General features: G+C 37.0%; 1 protein-coding gene across 1 annotated transcript; it reads right to left on the bottom strand.

Annotated features, from left to right (window-relative positions):
- LOC130954287 (cytochrome P450 76A2-like) lies at positions 1-27,053 on the bottom strand. Its single transcript, XM_057881023.1, has 2 exons — positions 26,076-27,053; positions 1-1,035 (listed from the first exon to the last, which is right to left on the bottom strand). Exons 1-2 carry the CDS (start codon positions 26,991-26,993, stop codon positions 409-411), a joined length of 1,545 nt encoding a protein of 514 aa, XP_057737006.1. The 5' UTR covers positions 26,994-27,053; the 3' UTR covers positions 1-408.
- Positions 27,054-27,338: the final 285 nt, after the last annotated feature.

Genomic DNA, 27,338 nt, shown 5'->3' with positions numbered 1-27,338 from the left:
TATCAAACCACGTATATAATACATTAAAAGGGTGAAGATGATAAATATTTCACTACTTTTGCATAATACCTCATAAATCATAATTCATAAACTCTCAATGTTTAAATGAAAGCTAGACAGAATATTGACAGTTACTTTCTATCCCAATAAAATTCATACAATTAGTTTTCATTCCATCCAAATTCTCCATTTTGATGTGTTCATGCATGAATTGAAATGATGAACACATAGCGTGTCTTTTTTAACATAGATACCAACATATCAAACCACGTACATAATACATTAAAAGGGTGAAGATGACATAAATATTTCGCTACCCAACAACACCAAAGAAAGTGACAAGACATACATATAATAGATTAACCCATACGAAATGCAGTTGACGTCTTGATGAATTAACCTTGAGACTCACGATGGAGCAACAAGCTTCGGCACTGCAAGCAAGGGCTCAAGCTTCCTCATTGTAATTCCCAATTTATCCCTCATATCCATGGTTGATGGCGTGACATGGCTATCAAGCTCCCAATCAAAGCAATGTAGCAGTGACCCCAGCACCAAGTGGAGGACCTTGTGGGCCAGTGGGACCCCCGCGCACATCCTCCTCCCAGCACCAAATGGAATGAACTCATAGTGTTGACCTTTATAATCTACCTTTGACCCACCATCACAAAAAATAAACCTCTCGGGCTTGAAGGTCAAAGGGTCTTTCCACACATCTGGGTCCCTTCCAATGGCCCACGCATTCACGAAGACCTGCGTGTCTTTTGGTATGTAGTATCCTATGAACATTGTGTCCTGAATAGCCCTTCGAGGAACAAGCAAAGGAATGGGAGGGTGCAAGCGAAGTGTTTCTTTCACCACAGCTTGAAGGTATGGGAGATTTTCTATGTCACTCTCTTCGAGTTCCCTTGCGGTTCCAACCACTCTGTTGAGCTCGGATTTTACCTTCATTAAGCAGTTGCAGTTGCACAGAAGCTCTGTGAGTGCCCACTCTATCGTGCTGCTTGTAGTTTCTGATCCGGCCATGAATATTTCCTACATTTTAATTTGAAATAATAATTTTATGAATAATGCTAGACAACTAAGCTATAATAATAATTTTATGAATAATGCTAGACAACTAAGCTAAAATTTAGTTTGGATACCAATTCTGAAATGATATTGGTATCAGAAAGGAGATACCGTATCATTTTAAAGAAAGATCAGTAAAATAATGCTACTTGAATACTTTATTAAATTCTTATTAAATGAACATTGTAACGTTATTGTATTGTTGTTAGTAAAATGAGACTACGCATTGGAATGACAAATTTCACATTGAGTTTCAAATCAAATTTTATGATATATGGTCCCACAAATACTTATGTGGCACTTTGTAGGACCATAAAATGAAATTAAAATTATGCATTGGAGATGCTCTAGGTGTCAATTTTAACCAACATTATAACAAATTGATCAGTTCAATGGTGGCATAAAGAATGGTGGCTAAGGATGGTAAGAGATTAACCTACCAGTAGATGTGTGACACACATGGCAAATAAATTTTAAAGGAAAGTTTGTCTACTTAGTGGGGAGAATCACATTGGTGATTGGTGCTTAACTAATTCATTATTACCATGAGGACAAGACTAGAAAGTGAATGCAAAAAATAGAGTCTTATAGTGAGGACTATCGAGTAGGGCGACAAAAACATGAAAAATGAACCATTATTAGCCCAAAAAAAGGGTGTTAATGTGAAACCGTGAAAGGCGGTGATCGGGGCACATCCATCTGATGGGGATTTGGTGGCAGAAGAAACTTATCTTTTGAAAAAGCTTCATAGTCATTGGAATTCTGTAGGGAAGCGGCACTCTAGTTGGAGAAATAGTCCAAGCAGTGACTTAGGATAGATTCAAGATGAGTTTCCTAGGAATGATGAAGAGTTAGAATGTGGTAGTATTTTAGCGTTGAAGATTTTCGATTCAAAGATCATCAGCGATGACTCGGGATGCATGGCATCTTGCCAAGGTATTTTATCTATCATTGTGGTAGTCATCGAAGGCGGTCTTAGCAGTAGAAATAGAAGGCAGCAACGGATACCATGAATCGTCACTGAACAAGAAAGAAGATGACGTTTCTATCTGTGCTTGTGTGTGGATTCGGGTTGTCCAATGAAAATCAGATCTAATTCGGATCTGTTTTGTAAACTCCGCATAATTAGTGAATAATTAGTTAATAAATTAATTATTAATCAAAAAATTATGAAACTAAATTTTATTAATCCAACGGGGTAGAAATATTAAAAATATGAATTTTAACACTAATTTTAAAGGTTTTAGCCCAAAACCGAGCCAACGGGCCAAATTGGTTGAATTGGGCCCACGTTGGACCCAAGGCCCAACCCAATCCAACCCACACTTAGTGAACTCAGCCTCCATTCCCCTTCTTTATATGCATGCCCGCTAAAATACACAAGAGGGAGAAGAACTTGTGAAACCAAACCCTACCTTCCATTCAATCTCATATAACTTCCAATCTGGAGCTCTGATCGCTACATTGTTTGCGGCCACATGATCACTACGTCGAACTCTACAAAACCCACCAAACATTGTGGTATGGAAACTCAAATTCATTCTCAGCCTCTCCTTCCCCTAAATTTAAAAAAATTGGACATTTGTTATTGAAATTGTGATGTTTTGGTGTTCAGGATCAAGCTAACTTAGATGATTTTGTGTGATATTAATTTGTATTGGTTTAGATTATATGTGTTGGGATCAAATTGGTTGTAATGGAAGCTTGATGGTAGGCCATGGAAGCAGACTTGCTGTTGGTGTGCATTTTGGTGTTTGGGACATTAGTGGAATGGTGGTATTTGTGGCATTCCAGGCTTAGGGAGAAATCAGCCAAGGTATGATTTTAGTTTCTTGTAGGTAATATATAATGTTCTGTGAAAACTTAGGTTAGATTATCATAGGATAAGTTGGAATGTACAATTATGTTAATGTTTAGTAATCTTGATTAACAATGTTGAGTTAGCTTGAGAATGAATTGATGATCGATGCTTGTGATGAGAATGATGAATTTGAACTATAATTGTTGATATATTGATGAATTATGTTGCTTGATTTTGGATTGTTGGGAGAGGAGTACAAATTTTGTGTATTGACATATTGTGGAATAAATGAAGAGTGTTTATGCATGTTTTGGATATGGTTGGTTTGAGTTGGAACTTGAAACTTTGGTTTTGAAATGGAAATTTGTAAAAAATGGAGGTTTGTGATTTTGATGAGAAATCCAATTTTTTATCAAACTTTGGGGGGCTATAACTCGGCTTCCGGACCCTCAAACTTCACCAAACTTGATTCATATGAAAATTTGGTCCATGAAGTTTTCGTTGTTTGAAGAATGGACTAAAAATATTTTCCAATGAAAAAGTTATCATGTCAGAAGTTTGGTGTGTAAAAGTGTTTCTGCAGATTTGTAACAGGTTTTTGAGAAAATACAGGGCCCGCATACGTGGACATATGGCTGCGTATGTGAGAATTTGCCACTATCTTGGGGAACTCGGGTACGCGAGCGTATTAGACCCCCGCAAATGCGAGACATGGCATGCGTATGTGACCATTCGCTTCTGTCCAGTGTACTCGCGTACGCGGATAGATCTCACGTATGTGAGATCCTTTATTTTTGGGAAAATGCATTTTTATGAACTTTAGCCTATTTTCTAACCTCTAAACCTCTATTTTGACTCTCTAATATCCTAAAACTTAGTTTTAATCACAGTAAAGTTAAGTGAAGAAAGTTTGTGAAGTGAAGAAAGTTAAGTGAACCTTGAAAGAGAGGTAACTTGGAAGTGAAGAAAGTTTGTGAAGTGGTGAATTATGATTGAGAAGTGCTGAAACACTAAATATGTGATGAATAATGGCTAAGATGAAAAAGAATAATTGAACTCGAATAATGACTTGGCTTGTGCACTTTTTTTTTATCTAACATATGAGTTTCCTTGGGTAGATGCATTGGCTTGCCACCACTTTCTCCAAGTTGAAACTGATACTCTGTTGACCCTATGTCGCAAGATGTGGTCGGACACTTTAACTCCCCAGAAATAGTTTCAATGAGTTAATTTTGATAATTGATTGTAAATTTATGCATAGACTCTTAGGGATGCGTGCACGGAGGGATTGTCTAGGGTTAGCTACCAGACATGTCGGGTTTGACTATATAACTGACAAATGAGACTCATCAGCCATAAGGCGGGCATACATCAAGTGCATTTGTCTGTTTTGTTTGAGTTTGCATTACTTGGGTTTGCTTACTTGATAATCTATGCTTAACTATTATATGTTCTGTTTGCTATAACTGTAATCTATTTGTGTTTTTCTTGCATGTATTATATGTCTATGCAATTGAGATATCCCCAGACTGGCAGAGGAATGACAAGAGTTATTCCACTGGAGCTTGGAGGGTTAGAGGAAAGTGAAAAATGAGGGGTTAAGTTAGGATTTGGTTAGAACTTAAGGGCCTTAGATAACTTATCTGAGTGTCGGAGTTCTAGAATCACCTCTGACTTTTCTGAGGCCTTATATATTATGTATGTTGCCACCATTACCATGCTGAGAACCCTTGGTTCTCATTCCATACATATGTTATTGTTTTCAGGTATAGGTCGAGAGGCACCTCGCTAGGCGTATATAGTTTCTTTTATAGGCGAAGTCGGGCTGATGTATTTTGATATATATATATAGCTATTTATGTTTAGACTCTCCTTTGTGTATGTTTCACTTTTGTACCTCTTAGAGGCTTGACGGAGAACTAGGAGTTTATGTTATGTATTTTGAGTACTTTTGGGATGTATATTTATATATGATATTCTCCGGCTGGCCTTAGCTTCACAGGTTGATCATGAAGCTTGACATTCTATATCTTTTGACATTCCGCTCTTGTTATATATATGTGCATTTACTTTTCTTCGTACGCAAATTTCTGTTATGTGAGCATTGCGCTTTTCTTTTAATGATTTTACTTAAACTTTTCTTCAAGACTCCTCAATTATTAAATTCTTTCAACTACTATTATGCATATATTTTATTTTAAAGGTCATAATACCACACCACCTCTATTTTACGGTTCAAGCGTAAAGCTCTGTCTAGTAGGGTATTACATGTTTAGTAAGGGTTATATTTTTAACGATATCTTTAACAAAAGGTGGGAAAAAAAGAAAAAAAATTACATAAAATATGAGAAAACACCCTACATGATGATTATTTTGATAGCACAAGGATTGACATCAAATTATGTAGAACATAACCAAAGATGTCAAAAATCTAACTATGAAATAATGAATAATATAAACAAATGATTTCAAATGTTTAGTATTTTAAAATTTTTTAATAAAAGTTATTTCTCAAATAACTTATAAAATAGACTTTAATTAGTTTCAAATAAAATTATTACTAAAACATATATTTAGAAATCTTATAATTTTAAATTTATATACTCTTCAATCAAGTAGATCCTACATTTTATTGTAATTGTTTGTTAGTAAAAGCACTAAGATTTATCCTTATATTTTGATAATAAAAAATATTTGCAAAAGAAATTTAACTAACTTTTAAATAATATTCATATTGTTTTGAATAAACCACATAAACACTGTCATTTTAATGTAAATAAATATTGTTTGAGCCAACCTCTAATCCTTATCCGACCTGTTCTAGGGGAGGAGCTTATTCTCTACCTAGCAGTTGCAAGCCGGGCTATAGCCTCAGCGTTAGTTTGAGAAAACGAACACGGACAACAACCTATCTACTTTGTTAGCAAAGCACTGTAGGGGGAAGAACTAAACTATCAAAAGATAGAGAAGTTTGCATATGCCCTTATCATCCCTTCCAGAAGGCTCCGACCTTATTTTCAAGCTCATACTATAAAAGTCCAAACTAACCAACCCATGAAGCATATCTTACAAACGACAAACATTGTAGGAAGGATGCTACGATGGGTCATAAAACTATCTGAGTTCAACTTAAGGTATGAAACTCGGACAATAATCAAATCCCAGTATCTAGCCGACTTTGTGGCCAAATACACTACAGCCCAGGGAAGTCCTACTACCTAGAATCTATATGTAGATGGATCATCCAAAAAAGCTAGAACTGGAGTAGGAGTGATTTTGGAGAGTAAATAAGGAACTCGGGTGGAAGGCTAAAGATCTCAATATGAAGAAATACTTAGAAGAAGCAAAAGAATATTTAGTTCAATTCTCGAAGATAGAGGTCAGATATGTAGCTCGGGAATCCAATATACAAGCTAACCCCTTCTTCAAACTGGCCAGCACCAATCCAGGGGGCAACAATAGAAGCCTGAACTAGGAAACTCTCTACACACCATCAATATTAAAGAAAGATGACAAGTCGGGCATAATGACCATATCCAACCAAACCCTAGGATGGATGGCCATCATAATCGAATATCTTAAATTTGATATCATTCTTGGTGAAGAACAGGAAACAAGGAGGCTCATAAAAGAAGCACAAAACTATAACCTGGTCTATAATGTTCTCTACAAAAGAGGAATGTCTACACCTCTATTGAAGTGTGTCCCGACCTTCAAGAGTAACGTGGTCTTAGAAGAAGTTCATAATGACATATGTGGAAATCACTTAGGAGCAAGATCACTAGCTAAAAAAGTGATCCAAGCTGGCTTCTTTTGGCCGACCATGCAAAGGGAGGCGTCCGACTTCGTCAAAAAATGTCCGCCTTATCAAAAGTATGATAACTTCCATGCAGCATCTCCAGAGGAACTAATCAGTGTCACCTCATCTTGGCCATTTGAAAAATGAGGTCTTCACCTTTTCATCCATTTTCACAAGCATCCGAACAGGTAAAGTACTTCATAGTTGGGATTGATTATTTCATCAAGTGGATTGAAGTATAACTCTTGGCAACCATCATAGCTCAAAGAAGTTAAAATTTTCCTTACAAGAACGTTGTTACCCGATTTGGAGTCCCACATTCTATTACCACGAATAATAGAACTCAGTTCACTGACTTAATCTTTAGAAGCACCAGTTCATGTCGGTAGAACACCCCCAAGCTAATGGAGCATGGGTAACGAGCTCCCATAAGTCTTGTGGGCATATTGGACAACTCTTCACTCAACAATTGGAGAATCACCTTTTCGACTTGCTTACGGCATAGAAGTCGTGATTCTTGTAGAAATCACTGAGGAATCTCCAAGGAGATTCTATAATGAAGTGATAAATGTCCAAGCACAAAAGGAAAAACTCAATATTCTCCTAGAAGTTCGAGAACAAGCTCAGATAAAAGAGGAAGTATTGAAGCAAAGGATAGCCTTGAGGTACAACAAGAAAGTCATTAGAAGAAGCTTTGCCACAAATGACCTCATACTAATCCGTAACGACATCGGAGTTCAGCAGTCGGATGAGGAAAAGTTGGCTGCAAACTAGAAAGGACCTTATAAAGTTATTGGAGTCTTAGGAAAAAGGTCACTATAAAGTGTCTAACCTAAAAGGGAACAAGCTCCCAAGGTTGTGGCATGCATGTAAGTTAAAGAGGTACTACAGTTAGAAAGTGCACCTTGCTCCCTGATATACTTTTTTTTCCGACTTCATGGTTTTCTCCCAAAAAAGATTTTTCTGAAGGTGGTTTTAACGAGGCACCATAGAAAGGGCTAAGGGTAAAAAGAAAAATTCTTAATAGCAAGAGGACTTATGTAAATCTTTTTCTTTTATTAATAACAATACTTTTTCTACCAAAATTTCCATCCAAACGAGTTAATATAAGCTCGAAAAATCGTGAAAATTATTGCCTGATCTGAGTGGATGACAAAATGAAGGGACGATGTACAAATTAGTGTAAAAAGTTATGTAAGCAGTTCATGGTCCGGCCTTAAAAGAGTTAGACCTAAAATGAAATGTAAGAGGAACTTGATAAGCCCAACTACTTAAAGACAGAATGCAAACTTTTGAGGGAAAACAATAATTACATATGAAAGGTCCAGAAATGACCGACCTACTTCACCGACACCTTTCCCAACTTAGTGAAAACAACATCAAAAGTTATCAAAGCGACTTAATGGAAATTTATACTGAGTCACAAAGAGCTAACAACTGTACCAACTAATAAAAGATGATTAACACCGCAATTATTCAGGCAAAAAGCCACTATCAGAATAGTGAAAAGAAATTTTTTAAAACAACAGAATAAAAGTTGTTTAAGCTACAACTAATACAAAATAATTGTTCATTAAAAGACCCATAGGCCGGGTCATCCAAATACTTAGAAAGTAAAGACTAAGGAGGAGGAATTTGCTCGTTCAAAGTCATGTTAGAAATATCTTCGGGTTACATGGAAGAGGTCGAAAGAGTTTTAATATGAGAAAAGATTGGCTCATCTTTCATCCGTGTTGGAAAGCTCAGAGAGGCTTCCTCAACTCGAACTTTTGAGGTCTTTGAGTCGGGTACGAGAGTGTCTTCATCATCTTGAAGTAAAGGAACAATCTTTCCATCAACCACAATGTTATCAGAACAAATAAGGGAGAGGTCTGCCTTGGGAGCAACAACCTAGAACTGAGCCTTTAGATTTTCTACCATCTTGTCCACACCTTTGACTATGGTCTTCTCAACCTCCGCATATTTCTCCCTGGAGTTGGCGACTCATCTACTAAGTCAAGCTTCTCCCTGGAGACTCTGGTATAACTCTCCTCAGCTTTCTTTTTTAAGTCCTTCGCTATGGCTATGGTAGCTTCCACCAGTTTTACTCTTTCCCAAGATTTTCCAAGGTCAGAAAAAAGTGACTCCTTCTCGTCCTCCAATTCTGATTGTTTCCCTTAAGGACGCCACCACAACTTGAAGGTCAGCCAAAGCATGCTGGGTGGCACCAAGGAAATTCTTCTCTAACTCCTTGAATAATGAAGCACACACCCTAGCCACCCAAATTCCACCTCGGACAAGTATTTGAAGGTGGCTCTTCATGAAAACATCGTCCATACTAATAGAACTATTTGGAAGGATGTAATTTTTAGTCCAGGCCACCGCATCAAAGCCCTGCTCATAGACACTCCCTGAGTCGGTGGTCTTCTATTTTTTAGACTTCGGCTCGGGATTGGGTGGGTAAAGAAAGAGCTATTTGTTTTACCAACAAACACGTATGACATCCCACAGACCCAATAAACATGTAATACCATCTCACACACCCAACAACTACAATCATATTACCAGAAACAGAAATGGTGCCACCTTCAATAGCTAAGTTGACACCATTTGGGGGTAATACAGTAAAAACCCCACACTCAAGACTCACAGTAACAATCAAAAGTCCAAATTCAACAAAAAAAAAGAAGTAATTTTTTTTCAAAACATCTCCAATAAATAAAGCAACAACACCACTCAAAGAACAAGAAAACAGAGACAGAAATTAAAAAAGATAAGAAAATCTAACCTCGAAGGAATGGGAATAAAAAAAAGTGCTTGAACAACAAAGACACAAACATTTCACTCCAAAGACAAAGACAAAATCCTTTTTATTCAAGATGGAAAAAAACTTTGAATTCAAGAACGGATGCGGAAATGAAGTTCAAGAAATTTTTGAAAGAAAGAAAATGGGTAAACATTTCAGAAGAAGAATTGAAAAAAGAGAAAGAGAAATATTTTAGGTATTTATAAGACACAAGGGGCAAAAGAGTAAATCCACATGCCCTTGTTAATGAAATGCGCGGTTCCCAAGGCAACTACAAAAGTAACGTACGCCATACCATCAAGGGACATAACATTTCAAAATTTTTTCAAAAACATGACGAGTATCTGACCTACCAAAGGCAGTATACCGGACATGGGAGGCTAAATCTACAAATGCTCGAGTCCGACCTTATAAAAGTCTGGGTTCAAATAGGGCCTCTGTTCATACCCTTGCCCAAAATAAAACCAGGTCCAAAAGTAATAAAAACCCATCCAACGAAAGTGGCGTCATCTACTCCTACCCGACCTTATAGAGGTCGGGCGCAATGACAACAATTCAAGAATTCAGCCTTACATATTTGAATAAGCAACTAACTTCTAAGATATCTCCTACCCATATAGAAGGAAGATCTAAACAACTTCCCAAGAAAAAGGGAACGGCGATCCACCATTCAAGGTGGAACTACTCTAAAAGGTGGTTATCTTTTCTACTATAAATATACTGACATACTCAACTATAATTGGAACCCAATCTACTAAAAAACCTACTTTGAACCTTTGTTAACTTAGACATCAGAGTTCCTTGCAGATACTACCCCTGCCTCCTTCACGAGGAACTCGGACGGTGGTACCTCGACACTAGTATAAGTTGAATGTTGTCACCAAAGAAACCTGGACTTCACATCTAGGTCCAAATACAATTTAATTAAGATAACCCTCAAAACACAAACCAACTCCAACCAATTAAAATTTATTCATTTCAATTTTCATTTTTTTTCCAAATTCAAAGCAATCCTACACGCGAACTCCCACTACAAGAAAAAAGGTCTGTCAATACACTTTTTTCTTGCCACGCTCTTAAAGCGTGGCCAAAAGGGGTCTATGTCCACCCTTTTATGAGGGTGGCAATCGATTAGAGATTTGACCACATTTCTTTTGCCATACTTTAAAAGCATGTTGAAAGGGGTCAATGGCCATGCTTTTATAAGGGTGGCGATTGATTAAAGATTTTGTCATACTTTTTTTTGCCACCCATCTATAGAGAGCAACAGGCACGCTATTAAAGCATGCCTATAGATTTACGTTATGGTGACATTTTTAAAATGCTGTCGCCATGTTTTTTATTGCTACGCTTCAAAAGAGTGGCTTAAAGAAATCAATAGGCACGCTTTTGAGGCGTGACTATTTTGTTTTTATTTTTGTCACTTTTTAAAAGCATACCAATTTCCTACCCCATTATATATACTGATATATTGATATTTGAAAACCCTATTCTCTTAAACACTTTGACATCACTCACTCTTCTCATCTCTGTAACCCTAATATAGCTATAACTACCTCTCTCCCAACAACGCCGCTATCTCCCTCTCTCAATCCGTCACTGTAAACCCCGCTAAAATCGGTAAATAATTAGTAAATAGATTGAATTTTAATTAGGAAAATTAAAAATGCAAAACTAATATCAAAATAGGATAGAGCTCTTTAAATCGAGAATTTCGATACCAATTTTGAAAAATTTGTCCCAAAATTGGACTGGATGGGTCGAACTGGTTGGACCGAACCCAAACCGGGCCCGTGGGCCAACCAGCCCAGCATATAAATGAGCTAAAGCTCATTTTCTCTTCTAAGAACACAGCAGAAGCGGTACTAAATGCATAGAGAAGAAGGGAAGGGACGAAACCCTTGTCTCAATTTCCAAACGCGGTAACTTCTCCGATCACCGCGCCGTTCGCGGCCACGCGTCTAGCGCATCGAGCTCTACGTTTCTATTGGATCAATTTCATGGGTAAGCCTCAATTTTATTTCAGATTCTCATTTCCCCTTTCTATTTGTGAAATTAAGCTCTTGTGATGAAATGTTGCCAAAATCGGTATTTTAGGTTCGATTTAGCTTTCGAAGCTTATGGGCCCAAGCTATTTAGCATATGGGTATGTTAAGGACACCCTAACCCTAGCTCAATATTGTATTTATAATGAAAATACTGAAATTAGAACATGTATATGAATTGGGTGTAGATTAAGTGGGTATATATGCATTGGAATTGAATTGGGAGTATTTGGAGGCTTGTTGGTGATCAAGGCTTGCTTTGTGGCTGTTTTAATTGAGCTTAGAGGGGCTGTGTTTGGTGTTGTGAGGCTGCCTTGGGTGAAACTAAGTGATTGGCCAAGGTATGTTTTAAGTTTCGCACGTTTAATATTTACGGTGTTGTGAAAACTTAGGTTAGAGGAAGCATAGGATAAGTTGAATTTGTTAATTGCATTTAATGAGTAGTTTTGTAATGTTGTTAGAATAAATTGTTGATGAAAATATATTGGAATTATGAGGTATTGAAGTTATTAATTTTATGCTCTTGGACTTGCTTATGATGGATTGTGTTGGTGTTGATATATATTGATGGATTATGGTTGGTGTTTGTTAATAAAGAGTTGTTGTGTGAGTTGATGGAATATTGTGTGTGAAGGGTTGATAATTGCATTAATGGAATGGTATTTGTGAAGGGTTGTTCATATATGTATAGGTGATATATGCTCATGCAAAGTTGAGATTATGGCTCATTGGATTGGTTAAAGGTAGTTTGAAGTGGTTGTTGATGAGTTGGAAATGGATATGTTAGCAATATTCATGTTTTAGAAATAAGGATTTATGAATGTGGTGAAAATGAGGGTTGGAAGTCTTTTGGTAAAAAAGTGATTTTGATGAACTTTGGGCATCCATAATTTACTCCCTAAATTTCGGATTGAGTTGTGATTTATTGCAAATGAAAGATGGTTCTATGAGCTTTTGATTGATACCAATTTTATGAAAAACTGAATTTTGTAGAGAAAGTTATGGACGTTGAAAGTTTGATGTATGAATCTGTGTTACAGGATGGCAAAAACTGGTTGCTGTAAGCTTTCTGGGCATTCTGCCCATTTTTGAAAAAACTCCCATCCACGCGTATGCGTGGCTCATGCGTACGCATAGCGTGGAATTTTGGCGACGCATGGCTTAATGTACGCTCCACGCGTGCGCGTGGCCTATGCATACACGTGGATGCTGCCTGCTGCAAAAATCGGTTTTGGCTTTTTTTAAACAAATCTTCCACTTCTAAACCTCCATTTTCTACCATTAAGGCTTAAAGTATGGTTTTAGGTCCAGTGGATAAAAGAAGCTAGGAAAACAAGATTTCTTGAGGGTGAAGAAAGTTGTAAATGGTGGCTTTTATGAAGGAAATAAGTATGTTAACGAAGTTTAACGCTAAGGCTTGATAATTGAGGATGTATTGATAATGAAATTGCCATGGCTTATGAATAATGAAATCTGAGATATGAGTTTCCCTGGGTAAAATCCGTGGCTCGCCACCACGTGTTCCAAGTTGAATCTCGATACTCTGTTGACCCTACGTCGTAAGGGTGACTGGGCACGTATAAATTCCCGGGTATGGATAGCCCCCATTGAGTGATTATATGATAAATGAATGTGAACTCTATGCATAGACTCTTGGGGATGCACGACAGGGGATAGTCTAAGGTTTTTGGACTTGTCGGGTTGGCTGGATAATCGACAGATAGGCCCCATCAGCCATAGGACAGGCATGCTTCATATGCATTTGTTTGTTTTGATTGCTATGTATTTCCTTGGTTTGCCTAATTGATATATACCACCTGCTACCTGTTATACTTGCTACTTGTGCTATCTGTTCATTACTTGTGCGTAAACTTGTTTTGTTGCTTGTTTATGTTGCATTACGGATGATGGAGGAATGGAGGAAATGGAGAAATGGTTTGGTGATAGGTTAGGATTGAAATTAAGTAAGTTAGGTATTAAGTTAAGTAGATTTAGAATACCTACCCCTGTTTATGGTTTCTGTTTAGTAATTAAGTTGGATAATTGAATAATGGAGTTCTAGGATTGCCTAAGGCATTCTTAGGACCTTATTTATTATACGCATGGCACTTTTACTATGCTGAGAACCTCCGGTTCTCATTCCATACTGTTGTTGTTTTTCAGATACAGGTCGAGAGGCTCCTCGCTAGGCGTCTGGATCCTTGAAGCGAAGTAGTTCTTGGGTGTATTTTGGGTTTCTATTTGTATATATGTACATATGTATTTAGCTTACTCTCCAAGTAACTTGTGTATGCTGCTCCTCTTAGAGGTTGAGGGAGAGATAGGAGTTTATTCTGGTATTTTGATGTATTTTGGGGATACTTATGTATGTTTATATGTATATATATATATATATATATATATATATATCCCCCGGCCAGCCTTAGCTTCGCAGGCTAAGTCAGGGGCTAGTTATGTTGTTTCCTTGGTTTTCCTATACCTTTTGCTCATCTTTATCATTTTTCGATTAGGTTTCTTAGCACGCAAGTAATCATTTCTTTTGAGCGTTGCGCTTTTCATTTTGCGATTTTTGTTCACCCATTTTGTCTCAAGGCTCCTAGTGTATTATTTTCTTCTCTATTATGCATTTATTTTGCTGTTTAGAGGTCCGTAACACCACACTTCCTCTGTTCTACGACTTAAGCGTAAAACTCTGTGTAGTAGGGTGTTACAGTCACAGTCCCTTGATAAACTACTTTTTTATGGTTTATATTGTATTTAATTGAGTGGTTTTATCAAGCTTTTCACCCAATTATTCATAGGATTTGCATGATTTTACAATTCCTTCCTAGTATAGTTCTATGATTGAAAACATGCTTCTTTGGTCTTAATTTAGCTAATCTTAATCCTCTCTTATTACCATTCGATGCCTTGATCTGTGTGTTAAGTATTTTAGGCTTTATAGGGCAGGAATGGCTTAGAGAATGAAGAGGAAGCGTGCAAAAATGGAAGGAACACAAGGAATTGAGGAGATGACCAGCGAGAAGTCACGCAGTCGCATGACTCACACGACCGCGCGAAATGGAAGAAATCAGAGTGACGCGTTCGCGTGGCTGACGTGATCGCGCGGATTGGAAGCTACACAAACAACGCGAATGCGTGGACGACGCGCACGCGTGGTACGAAAAAACGCTGAGTGACGCGATCGCGTGGACGACGCAGACGCGTGACGTGCGCGATCTGCAGAATTACAAAAGTCACTGGCAGAGATTTTGGGCCGCATTTCAACCCAGTTTTCGGCCCAAAAACACAGATTAAAGTCAGGTAACATGCAGAGACTCAAAGAGGACTGGAGATTCAATCATTACTCACAATTTTAGGTTTTAGATGAAGTTTTTAGAGAGAGAGGTTCTCTCCTCTCTCTTATGATTTAGGATTAGGATTTATCTCATCTTCATATCAGGTTCAATATTCCTTTTACTTTGTATTTCTCTTTTATTTTCAGATACTTTGATGCTTGTATTACTTATGTTGCCTATTTGGCTTATGCACCATTCATGTTAGGATTTTCTTAAATAATATAATTTGAGGTATTTTCAGATCTATGATTTTTATCAAGCTTTTTATATTCTTGGCTTTAATAGATTAGTTGGTAACTCTTGAGTTGTCAAACTCATTGTCGACTGAAAATTGGAATTCTTCAAGAATTAACTCGAGTTCCAATAACTCTAGCCTTTTCCAAGGAAAGACTAGGACCTGAGGAACCAAACTTATTCCATCCACTTGACTTACCTTCATAGTTAGAGGTTAACTTAGTGGGAGAAAAATCCAGTTCTCATCAAAATTGATAAGGATAACTGGGATAGGACTTCCAGTTTTCATACCTTGCCAAGAGTTTTATTAGTTATTAATTTATTAATTCTTGCAATCTATTTCTCCTGCTTAAAGCCTTTTTCAAACCTAAACACTATTTTTTCCATAACCAATAATAAATCATACTTTCTTGCAATTTCTTGAGAAGACGACCCGAGGTTTGAATACTTCGGTTTATAAATGTATTGGGTTTTGTCACTTGTGACAACCAAAACGTTTGTACAAAGGGATTTTCTGTTGGTTTAGAATCTATACTCACAACGCGACTATATTTTACAAAATTCTTTACTAGCAAAAATCCTAACGTCAAAATGGCGCCGTTGCCGGGGAATTGCAAACGTGTGCCTTATTATTGGTTATTGTAAATATTTTTTTTACTTGTTTATTTATTTTTTCTCTTCCCCCTTTATTTCTGATAACTACTATGAATTCTCACCCCTCTCGCTTTGAGTTTGGTTCTAATTTTGTTGCAAGGAATGGAAGCTATAACAGGACTATGCATCAAGGTCTAAGCAATCAAAGATGGATGGAGCCACGAGGATCTGATCTTCCTTTTTGGCAACAACAACCTCCTAGATATCATGGACAAAGACCATTCTACAATGCATACCCAACTGATAGATTTGGTGGACCCCTTGTAGCTACCAACAAGCCCCACCCTATGCTCAGAGACCATCCTCTCAACATAGTTTCAACCCACCATACTCACAAGCTTCTTTTCACCATTCACTACCACATGACCCTTATCCACTCCAATGCCAATCCAATTACTCCCAAGAACCACCACTCCCTTATACACCATGTCCATATCCATCAAGCCAAGAATCACAGGTTGACTTCGAAGAATCAGTAAACCAATTTAATGCAACCCTTCATCAACTGGAGCAAGCAATAAATCAATTATCTTCCAGACGTTCAGCCCCTCAACAGACTCCCATGGCTTCATGTGGAGAATCCAATGAAGAACGCAGCACAAGGAAGATGCTAAAAACTCCAGTGGACAGTAGAGCATAATTTCGTATTGGAACAAGTGGAGGAAGCCGGAATTGTTGAAGAAGAAGAGGAGGCAGTGGTTGAAGACTTAGGAGATGCTGAACCTCCATGGGAAAGTCAAGTCATAGAACCTCCTTCAAAGACGTTTGAAATTGATGTTGAGGAGGGTGTACAACCTCCAAAGCATATCATGGTTGAAGACTTTGAAGGAGACAATCAAGAGATGGATTCAATTATTAATGAATTCTTATCTACATTTGAATCTTCTCCCATTAGACTTGACATGGAGATTAAAGAAGAAGAAGCACAACCTTCCATGCCCTTGGTAAACAATGAAGAAGAAATTGAATCAGAAGAAAGCTACCAAGAGGAAGAGGTTGAAATTAAAGAAGCTTGCAAAGAGGTGGAAGTTGTCAGAGAAGAACACAAAGGAGTGGAGCTTGCACATTCATTAGAAACACCTCCCCCTAAGTTGCCATCATCCTTCACAACATTCAAGTGGGTAAAATTCATATCCCTTAGCTTTCTAATTCCACTTGAATACGGGGTACTGTAGACGGATGGTCAACTTAGAGCTCTTTGTGGCATTAAGAGTAAGAGAAAGATGGTCAGTGGTAAGAATTGTCCTGCAAGGTTCATTATGGTTGGAAGCTTTAAGTTTAAATGCAAAGGTTGGTGTAGAGCTCAACTGACTGGTTCTAAGAAGTTGTTTGGCCGTTTCAGTGAGAATTCTAAAGCTGAACCACCCGGATGGCATCATGCTAATCAACTTGAAGACGGGTGTAGAAACAAGATTTGGGATCCGGGAATATATGATGATCAATTTTGGGGGCTCAAAGCTTGTGAAGAACTCCATCAAAGCTTGAGAAATTTACTTAGTATGGATAGAGCTTATTGGAAGACCAAGCATTGGTGGAAGTTTCAAGATGAGTTCAAGCACAAGCCACCATGACAAGGAGCTCGCCACATGTCCAACTTAAGGACTATAACTAAAAGTGCTAGGTGGGAGACAACCCACCATGGTATGACCGTTCCTTTTTCAGTTTAAATTTTAGTCTGTTTTTGAGTTTTGATTGAACCTGGAATTTTGCATAACATTCATTGCATTCTGCATACTGCATTTAAAAAAAAAAGAAAAAATCGCACGCGACGCGCCAGCGTCGCCGAGCGTCCGCGTCATAGGTGCGTTGAGAAGAAAACAAAATTGAACAGAGAGTCACGTGAGAGCGTGGCTAGAGGCGTGACTTTGGCACAAATTGATCCACGCAACCGCGTCGCTGACGCGTCCGTGTCATGTGGGAAAAATGCCTCCCAGGCGTCCGCACCACCCACGCAAATCTGAAATCGACATCAAAAGGGTGTATGACCGAAAGTTGAGCTAGAATTGAGCTGGACTCGTGCAAGAAGCACAAGCCCTGCCACGCGTACGCTTGCCCCATGCGTCCGCGCCGTTTTTAAATTTAGGTCATCCAACCGATCGCGTCAACCACGCAACCGCGTCACCCCGTATTTTTGGCAAAATGCATTTAAACAGAGAGTTGTGCGAACGCGAGGCTGCACTCGCGCCACTAGCACAAATCTAGTCACGAGTCCGCGTGCCACACGCGTTCGCGTCACTTCCTCGAAGCGCTATCCATGCGACCGCGTGCCTCGCGCGTCCGCGTCGCCTGCGCCGCACTGCTTATCCAAATCAGCCAAATATCTTATCTTTTCTTCCCCAAATCTAAATCTTTTCTTTCCCTTCTTATTTATTTCTTCCTTCCTTTCTTTTTCTTTCTTTTTTCCTTTCAATTGGTGTTAGAAATTTATTTGGGTCATTATTTTGCTTGTGGATTGTTAAGAAATTGCTTGACAATTATATATTATTTTTTAAGGGTGCTTGCATGTTCAATTTAATACTTTTCATACCTTATTTAATATGCATGCTTTGTGTTTGTGAAAAAGCCCGTATGACATTGTGCATTCTTAATTATTCTATCCTTCTACTCTAATGCCTATTTTTCACAAAACCCTTTTCAATATTTTATTAATTAAATATAATTGTCAATATAAACGTTATTGTTAGTTTCTCACGACTAATAATACATTAAGGCTTTTAATGCTTGATTTACGTTACTCATGCCTTTGCCAGCATGCCAATAAACATCTTGCATTTAATTGCCTCAATTTATCATGCTATGCTTCCATTGATGTCCTACTTTCATGGAATCGCGACCATGTGTTAACGACATTCTTCTTTATTTTGGCATGATTCTTACTAGTACTGCCCTCTCCCTTGCTCTATCCCTTTGACTTCATGTCCCTTTCTCTTCTCCCTTTTTCAGGCTGGCCACCGGGAAGAGTAAAGAGAAAGACTCTACAACGAGCACCGGCTGAGGAACCACAACCCCCGCCACCTGCACATCTTTGCATGCACCGAGGACGGTGCAATCTTTAAGTGTGGGGAGGTCGATACCGATCTCTATGGGTTAGTTAGTCCCTTCTCAACACCAATTTTTGTTTTTCATTGTTGCATTTGCATGTTTGATTGCATCTCTGTTTTATTTTGTGCATATTTTACCACTTGGTTGAAGTAACATTTTTTTTTTCAAGAAAATTTTTATAGCATTTCACTAATTTGAATTAAACTTTTTGAAAAACTTGTTTGAAGAAATATTATATTAGAACATGGTTTAGAGCTCGAACACACAAAACCAGTGAGATTTTGAACCTATTTGATTGGTTGCATTCTATCAACCAATATTTTATTTTTTTGGTTTGTGTTTTTTCTCTCTAAAATTGTGATCTTTGTCTTGCTTAATTCTATATTTCCATTATTTGATGTATGCATGCACTTATATGATTGAGGCCTTGTTTCACTAAGCTTACATACCCATATGGCCTTACCCTTTCATTATCCTTTGCAAACCAATGTTGAGCCTATTATATCCCTTTATTCTTTACTTTAGCTCATCACTAACTCTAAGCGGAAAATAATAATGTCCTTAATTTGAATCCTTGATTAGCTTAGACTAGTGAAAGTGCTCATGAATTAAGTGTGGGGAAAGTGGATTTGGAAACGTTTGGTTTGGGAATTGAGTATGTTAGACTTTGTGTGAAAATGTGCAAAATAATAGTTGAGCACATATTATTGCATTCAATACTTTAATCATATGCATTGAGAAGAGAAAAAAGAAAAAAAAGTGAAAAAGAAAAGAAAAAAAAAAGCAAATAATAAAAGGGGACAAAATGCCCCAAAGTAAGTGTTGGTATCAATACATATGTACTAAACTCAAATTTAGGATGCATGAATATATGAAAAACACAGTTAATGGGAAGTTAGATTTTGTATTTTAATTACATTGATTTTCTTTAGTTAGGTGGAAAGTTTATGTTAATTAAGGATTCAGATTTTAGTCTACTTGGCCAAATACAATCCTACCATGACCCTAACCCATTACAACCCTTAAAAGACCTCTTGATTTGTGTATTGGTGCATTAATTTTTTGTTGATTGTTAGATGAAGAGCAAGCTATAGAAAGCAAGATTAGTAGAGAATTGAGAGAATTAACCCTAGACACTTGAGAGTTAGAATGATATACACTACCAGTAAGGGTTCAGCGCTTAATTCTATGTTCCCTGCTTTTATGAGCTATCTTCTTCTTGCAAGTTATTTGTATTGTATTTTGTGATTTGAATTAGTAAAATCCAGTTCATATTTATTCTTGAAGGATTTATTTACTTTTTCACTAAGTAGGTAGAATCATTTTAGCATGTAGTTGCATTCACATTCATAGGTTGCATTGCATGAGTCCTGCTTTTTCCTACTCATTTATTTTGTCTTCTTGAGCTTAGCATGAGGACATGCTAATGATTAAGTGTGGGGAAGTTGATAAACCACTATTTTATGGTTTATATTGTATTTAATTGACTGGTTTTATCAAGCTTTTCACCCACTTATTCATAGGATTTGCATGATTTTACAATTCCTTCCTAGTATAGTTCTATGATTGAAAACATGCTTCTTTGGTCTTAATTTAGCTAATCTTAATCCTCTCTTATTATCATTCGATGCCTTGATCTGTGTGTTAAGTGTTTCAGGCTTCATAGGGCAGGAATGGCTTAGAGAATGAAGAGGAAGCATGCAAAAATAGAAGGAACACAAGGAATTGATAAGATGACCAGCGAGAAGTCACGCGGTCGCATTACTCACGCGACTGCGCGAAATGGAAGAAATCAGAGTGACGCATTCGCGTGCCTGACGCGACTGCGCGGATTGGAAGCTGCACGAACGACGCGAATGCGTGGACGACGCGCACACGTGGTACGAAAAAACGCTGAGTGACGCGATCGCGTGGACGACGTGGACGCGTAACGTGCGCGATTTGTAGAATTACAAAAGTCGCTGGCAGAGATTCTGGGCCGCATTTCAACCCAGTTTTTGGCCCAAAAACACAGATTAAAGTCAGAAAACATGCAGAGACTCAAAGAGGACTGGAGATTCAATCATTACTCACAATTTTAGGTTTTAGATGTAGTTTTTAGAGAGAGAGGTTCTCTCCTCTCTCTTAGGATTTAAGATTAGGATTTCTATTAGGATTTGGATTTATCTCATCTTCATATCAGGTTCAATATTCCTTTTACTTTGTATTTCTCTTTTACTTTCAGATACTTTGATGCTTGTATTACTTATGTTGCCTATTTGGCTTATGCACCATTCATGTTAGGATTTTCTTAAATAACATAATTTGAGGTATTTTCAGATCTATGATTTTTATCAAGCTTTTTATATTCTTGGCTTTAATTGATTAATTGGTAACTCTTGAGTTGTCAAACTCATTGTCGACTGAAAATTGGAATTCTTCAATAATTAACTCGAGTTCCAATAACTCTAGCCTTTTCCAAGGAAAGACTAGGACCTGAGGAACCATACTTATTCCATCCACTTGACTTACCTTCATAGTTAGAGGTTAACTTAGTGGGAGAAAAATCCAATTCTCATCACAATGGATAAGGATAACTGGGATAGGACTTCCAGTTTTCATACCTTGCCAAGAGTTTTATTAGTTATTAATTTATTAATTCTTGCGATCTATTTCTCCTGCTTAAAACCTTTTTCAAACCCAAACACTGTTTTTTCCATAACCAATAATAAATCATACTTTCCTGCAATTCCTTGAGAAGACGACCCGTGGTTTGAATACTTCGGTTTATAAATTTATTGGGTTTTGTTACTTGTGACAACTAAAACATTTGTACGAAGGGATTTTCTGTTGGTTTAGAATCTATACTCACAACGCGACTATATTTTTACAAAATTCTTTACTAGCAAAAATCCTAACGTCACCCCTCCCTCTAACCCGTCGCAGCACCTCCGTCCATCCCTTCATTGTCGCTCATGCCCTGCGCCGTCATCTCCCTCTCCCACACGCGTCGCGCCACCTGTCAGCACTAACTCGTCAGTGCCAACTGCCAGCGCCACCGTCATTCTACTACTCTCTCTTTTTCTCTCTACATGGACTCTCACTCTCCCTACTCCGTTATCATTGCCAGTGCTGGCGTCTCTGTGTTTATCCATGAATCTGCGGCAGGATTTGGAAGGAAAAAATCGGTGTCATCTTCGTCGAGCTCAGCATCGGATGCATCGCTGGCGTCGGCGGTAAAGCTTCAATTCGTGGTTTAGGATTTTTTTTCTAAACTTGATTTTCTATTTTTTTATTTGTCTAAACTTCTAATTATTTGATTTTTTCTCATTTTGCTAAGCTTTAAATTATTTAATTTTTGTTATGATTTTTTACTTATTTGTTCTGATTCTTTTTCTGAGAATTTATTTTTGTTTTGATTGTTTTTATGATTTTAGTTATGATTATTTCTTGTTGGTTCTAATTATTTGTTCTGATTTTTTTTTGCTAAATGGAACCCTTCTGATCAGTGGAATCTACATTAGAAAACCATTTGCGTGGAGGGATGCAGATTTTTGTGAAGACTCAAACCGGGAAGACGATAATGCTAGAGGTGGAAAGTTCTAATACTATTGATAACATGAAGGCAAAGATACAGGACAAAGAAAGGATTCCACCGGACCAACAGCAAATAATCTTTGCTAGAAAGTAGCTTGACGATGGACGCACCCTGGCCGATTACAACATTCAAATGGAGTCCACCCACCATCTTATTTTGAGGCTCCGTGGCGGTGAACTCTGATTGCTGATTATGCTGGTGTTGTTTTCTTTCTGATGTTCTCGTTATAAAATTTGGACTTTTGTTACTTTTTCTGTGCCTTATTGATTCTTGTGAATCTGTTACATGTAATTAAGATTGTTCCTTTGTTCTTCTGCTAAAGTATTGATTAATACAGAATAAGATTTATTTTTGCTATTACTCTGTGTTGTGCATCTTATGTCGTTCGATTTATGCATTTATCTATATATTAAGGTGCTAATCAACGTGCATTAAGTCACTAGTTACTTTGGCTTTCAATTCAGCTCACATACTTGTTATTCTCTCCTCAGATTCTTGCCAAGTGCGAGTTCCTTAACCCTAGTGTCAGCGTCAAAGATCGTGTTGCTTTTCAAATTATCCAAGAGGTACAAATCTTACTGTTTTTTAGGGTTTTCATTTGTTATATTCATATTTGAAGTCTGAATGAATAAAATTTTTAGATAAATTCATAGTTTGTGACAAATTACGCTACAAGAAAAAAGCCCTGCCATTAGTGGGATCTACATTAGAAAACTATCAAGTCACTACTAGTATATAAATTGTACTGATTTTTTATATTAGAGTATATGAAATTTATTTTAACTTGGATAAAAATTGAAGCATCTGAAATTTATTTCTTTATTATGACACACATACATTTGTTCGAATAGTACAGATACTTGATATAAGGTTTAAGTGATATGATCATTTGTTATTTTGTTTGGTTATGATATAAATTGCTTATCGGAGTGGTTTCTGATTTTTATCTTTAACTTTTTGGTAAAGAAATACTAAATGGGGGGTTTCTTGAGGGTGTGAGAGTGTCTGGTGCACCGCCACCTAGAACGATCTTGGTGCAGTAGTGTATTCGTGATAAAGGTGTATTGGAAGTTCTATGCAACTATGTGAGTGCTCAATTCATTTTCGTTTTTGTATTTGATAGTTGTCTAATGGGATTGAATAGTTAGATAATAGAGTTTCAGTTGCAGGTAACTCCATTAAAGAAGTTTCAACCTTCAAGATATATAATAGGCTTATGTACTGTTGTTTGCATTGAAGTTCTTGGTAGTCCCGTGACGATTAATGATGATATATTGATGTCATGCTTATTCATACAAAAATTGTTAGAAAATTGATTGATTCTTAACATAATTGATAACCTTGATCATCTTGAGAAAAAAATAAATATGATTTTGATGAGATTATTACAATTTGTGCTCTTGGAGCAGCTGCCCGCTGGTAGTTCTGTCGCTTTGCACAGCTTACATGGTTTTGGAAATTTAAGCGAGACTATTAAGGTATCATAATTTTTTTTAAATAGTATATCATCTTTTGTGCAATTTTTAGTGTGATCAATATCCATGTATTTTCTTTGTTATTAGGAGGCTTCCAAGAAGGTAAACATAGTATTTTAATATCCTATTCTAAGTCCTAACTTCAGCCATTGGCTCAAATTTTTAGTGGCTATTGATTCTTGAGCTTCACTTCAATTTAGATGTGTGTGCTTGGTTTTGGAAGCTTGTTTTCTTGTTCATTATTAGATATTTTGTATTGATTAGAGACTAGTTTTGCTTTCTAATCTTATTCACATGTTATTCTTGTCTTTTGTATGAAGAAAATAAACATGGTATATTTGATGCTATTCTTCATGGACGCATTGATTTCTCTTCGGATTCTTGGCATTCCATATCGAGCAGTGCCAAAGATCTAGTCAAGATGTTACATGTTGATACCAAGGAATGGTTTTCAGCTGTTGAATTCCTTAGTAAGTTAGTAAATTTGTATTATGTCAAAAGTGGTTTATATTTTATATTTAATTGTATTGCACTATTGTTTATGAAGACCAACTGGTTGTGTTATATCTTCAGCATAAATCTATAGTCTTATCTTTGAGATCAGATCTGTTGGAAAGATAATAAATACAACGAAGACTGAAAAACTGGCATGAAATAGATTTAATTGTGACACAAAGACCTTACTATATAGAGGTAAGCTTGACATGAAATATGCTAAAATTGATACACGCTCTATTTGTGACATATAGACACCATAGTTCCAGCCTTCTTCTATATTGAGGGAAGCTTAAGATTTTTAATTTTGATTCATTATGGCTACTTGCTATCGTTGCAGCCAATGCAATGTTTACATTCAATTTGTCAATGTTTTATGTGATTTTAATGCATACTTTTCACTAATGCTTCCTTGATGCTGGTATGAATTTTTACATTAATTCAGTTAATGAAATGATTAATGAGATGAGATGAAAATTTTCATTTGATCACTTTGCTATTAGAAAAATGTACCTATATTTTTTATTTGGGAACCTAGCGTATGAAATTGAAATAAGATTTTAGCCTCTAGTGTCTGAATTCTGATGCTATACTAAATCTTGAGAGTTAATATTAATATAATAATATGTTCAGGTTAGAGATGGCCAGCTATAGAGAATTAATGTCTACACATATGACTCTGATCTTGTTGCAGGTATGCATTATTATAAAAAAAGGCTACTAGTTTTGATTACTAAGTGACAAATTTAACATGCTTGAAATTAGTACTAATTTTACAATTTGTTGTATAGTTCTCATGTATACAGGTTACTGTCACTCAATAGCTTCTCCACCTCTAACAGCTATACAAGAGTTGCATGCAATCATTCATGTACTACAAATTAGTCTGAATGTTGTTTAGGAATTAAATTAATTTTTTTCTAATATAAAATTATAATTTTTTAAATATTTATTTTGAATGTTGAATTTATTTTTTTTTAATGGTTTCATTCATATTTTATTATGTACATATATAATTCAAATATATACATGGAAGATTAATTTTTTATTATTTTATTTTATTTAAAAGATTAACTTATTTATATTTCTATTTGATTTTTGATTTTTTGATTTTTTTTATTTGAAAAGGATTAGGCCACGCTCTAGAAGTGTAACGACAAGTTTTCACTTTTCGGCAAGCTTTAAAAGCGTGGCAAAAAATAAAACGTACCAATATATCAATAAAAATTTGGCGATAGATCAATCAGCACACTTGCAGATGTGACTCTCTTAAAAGCGTATCAATAACTTAAAAAACATGCCAAAAAACTATTAACACATTTTTTTACACTTTTCGACACATTTTAAAAGCGTGACAAAAAACTTATTTTCTTGTAGTGTCCTTCTTAGTTGAGTTATGGTGCTATCAAGAAAGTCAACTTAACTCCTAGTGTGAGACTACACACGTCCCTCTCCTATTAGTTTTAACGTTGAGGTCACCTTAATCACCAAATTATACAAGCCACTACACTACAGAATGCACCAAATAAAATTATCAATTAAATTCAGTATAAAATCTATTAAAAATAAAATTTTATTAGAGATTGACTGAAAAGTTATTTGTATTTTTTTTTCTAGTTTGATTCTTCGTCCATTTTTAGTCTTTTAAACTATTGATCATTTTTTTCCTCACAAAATTGATTAAATGTGTAAATGAAAAAAATAAGATGATTATTCACATGAAATGTTAGTCAACGGAAAATAATACTATGGTACCTACCAAAATGAATACGTTGAGGTCCTTGTCGGAGATATTCCGTGCCTCCTCACTGCCACCGCCCTGAAATTGAAGCAGCACATCCAAGAAATCCTTTCTAGCCATATCATCACTATGCTGCAACTGCAACCGCTCCTTCACGAACTTGGAAGCAATCTCAATGGCCTTTCCCATGTCCCTCTTCATCCTCCGCTGCAGCCCCTGCGGGTCCACCCACACAAGCCACGGGAACACGTCCGCCACGTTCGCGTGCCCCGTCCACTCCAAAAGCCCCATGATTGCTTTAAACAGATCCGACCCTGTTTCCGATTCCGGGTCAAACATGTCTTGGGAAAGCATAAGGTTCCCGAACAGATTGAACGACATCAAGAACACGAATCTTGCCACGTGGACACCTTCGCCGGCTTTGAGTTTTTTAGCTTCTTTTGCTACCCAGGAAACCATGTCGTTGACGCACCTGCGCCGGACGGGAGCGGTGTCGTTGATGCGTTTCGCCACGAGCATGTCCACCGTGACGAGGCGGCGCATGAGGCGCCAGTAAGGGCCGTAAGGGGCAAGGGCTAAAGAGGACTTGTCGTAGTTGTGGACTCGCATGGTTTGAATGATTGTCCTGTCGGCGAAGTTGTGGTCGTGGGACTTGAAGAACTCAGTGGCGGTTTTGGCGCTGAGGATGGCGACGGTGTTGATGGCTCCCAGCTGGAGGCGCACAACGGGGCCGTAGGTATGGCTTAGGTTGGCGAGGGTGCGGTGTGGCATGTCTCCGAGCTGGAATAAGTTGCCAAAAATTGGCCATCCTGGTGGTCCTGGAGGGTGGCGGTTGGAGGAGGAGTGGCGGCGGCGGAGGAGGAAGAATGTGAGAAGAGGCGGAAGGGAGAGGAGTACGAGAAGGAGTGAGAGAGGGTAATATGAAGGAGTGTCCATGATTGCTTCAGATTTTTGGCAATGTTGTCAATGGCTTCATCTTCATACATTACATTGTAAATTTGAGTGTAAATTTATAGGATTTGTAAACTCACAAAAATCATCTTCAACTTACAAAAAATCAAGATTTTTAGAATAATATTATTTGATTTAATATTTATAAAATGAATTCTCTCATTGAAAATTATTATATCAAAAAAGTTTAATAGTTAAATCAAGAGATTAATTTCTAATTAAAATAATATTATATTAGTCAACTTTTTTTATTGTAGAATTATTTTTAATTTTTATTAAAATTTTTTAATTTAAAATTTAAAATTTAAAATTTAGAATAAAAATATAATT

The sequence above is a fragment of the Arachis stenosperma genome, chromosome 10 (genome assembly GCF_014773155.1).
Source record: "Arachis stenosperma cultivar V10309 chromosome 10, arast.V10309.gnm1.PFL2, whole genome shotgun sequence".
Classification (NCBI taxonomy): domain Eukaryota; kingdom Viridiplantae; phylum Streptophyta; class Magnoliopsida; order Fabales; family Fabaceae; genus Arachis; species Arachis stenosperma.
The sequence above is the reverse complement of the archived record's forward strand: the minus strand, read 5'-3'. Positions and strand labels throughout refer to the sequence as shown.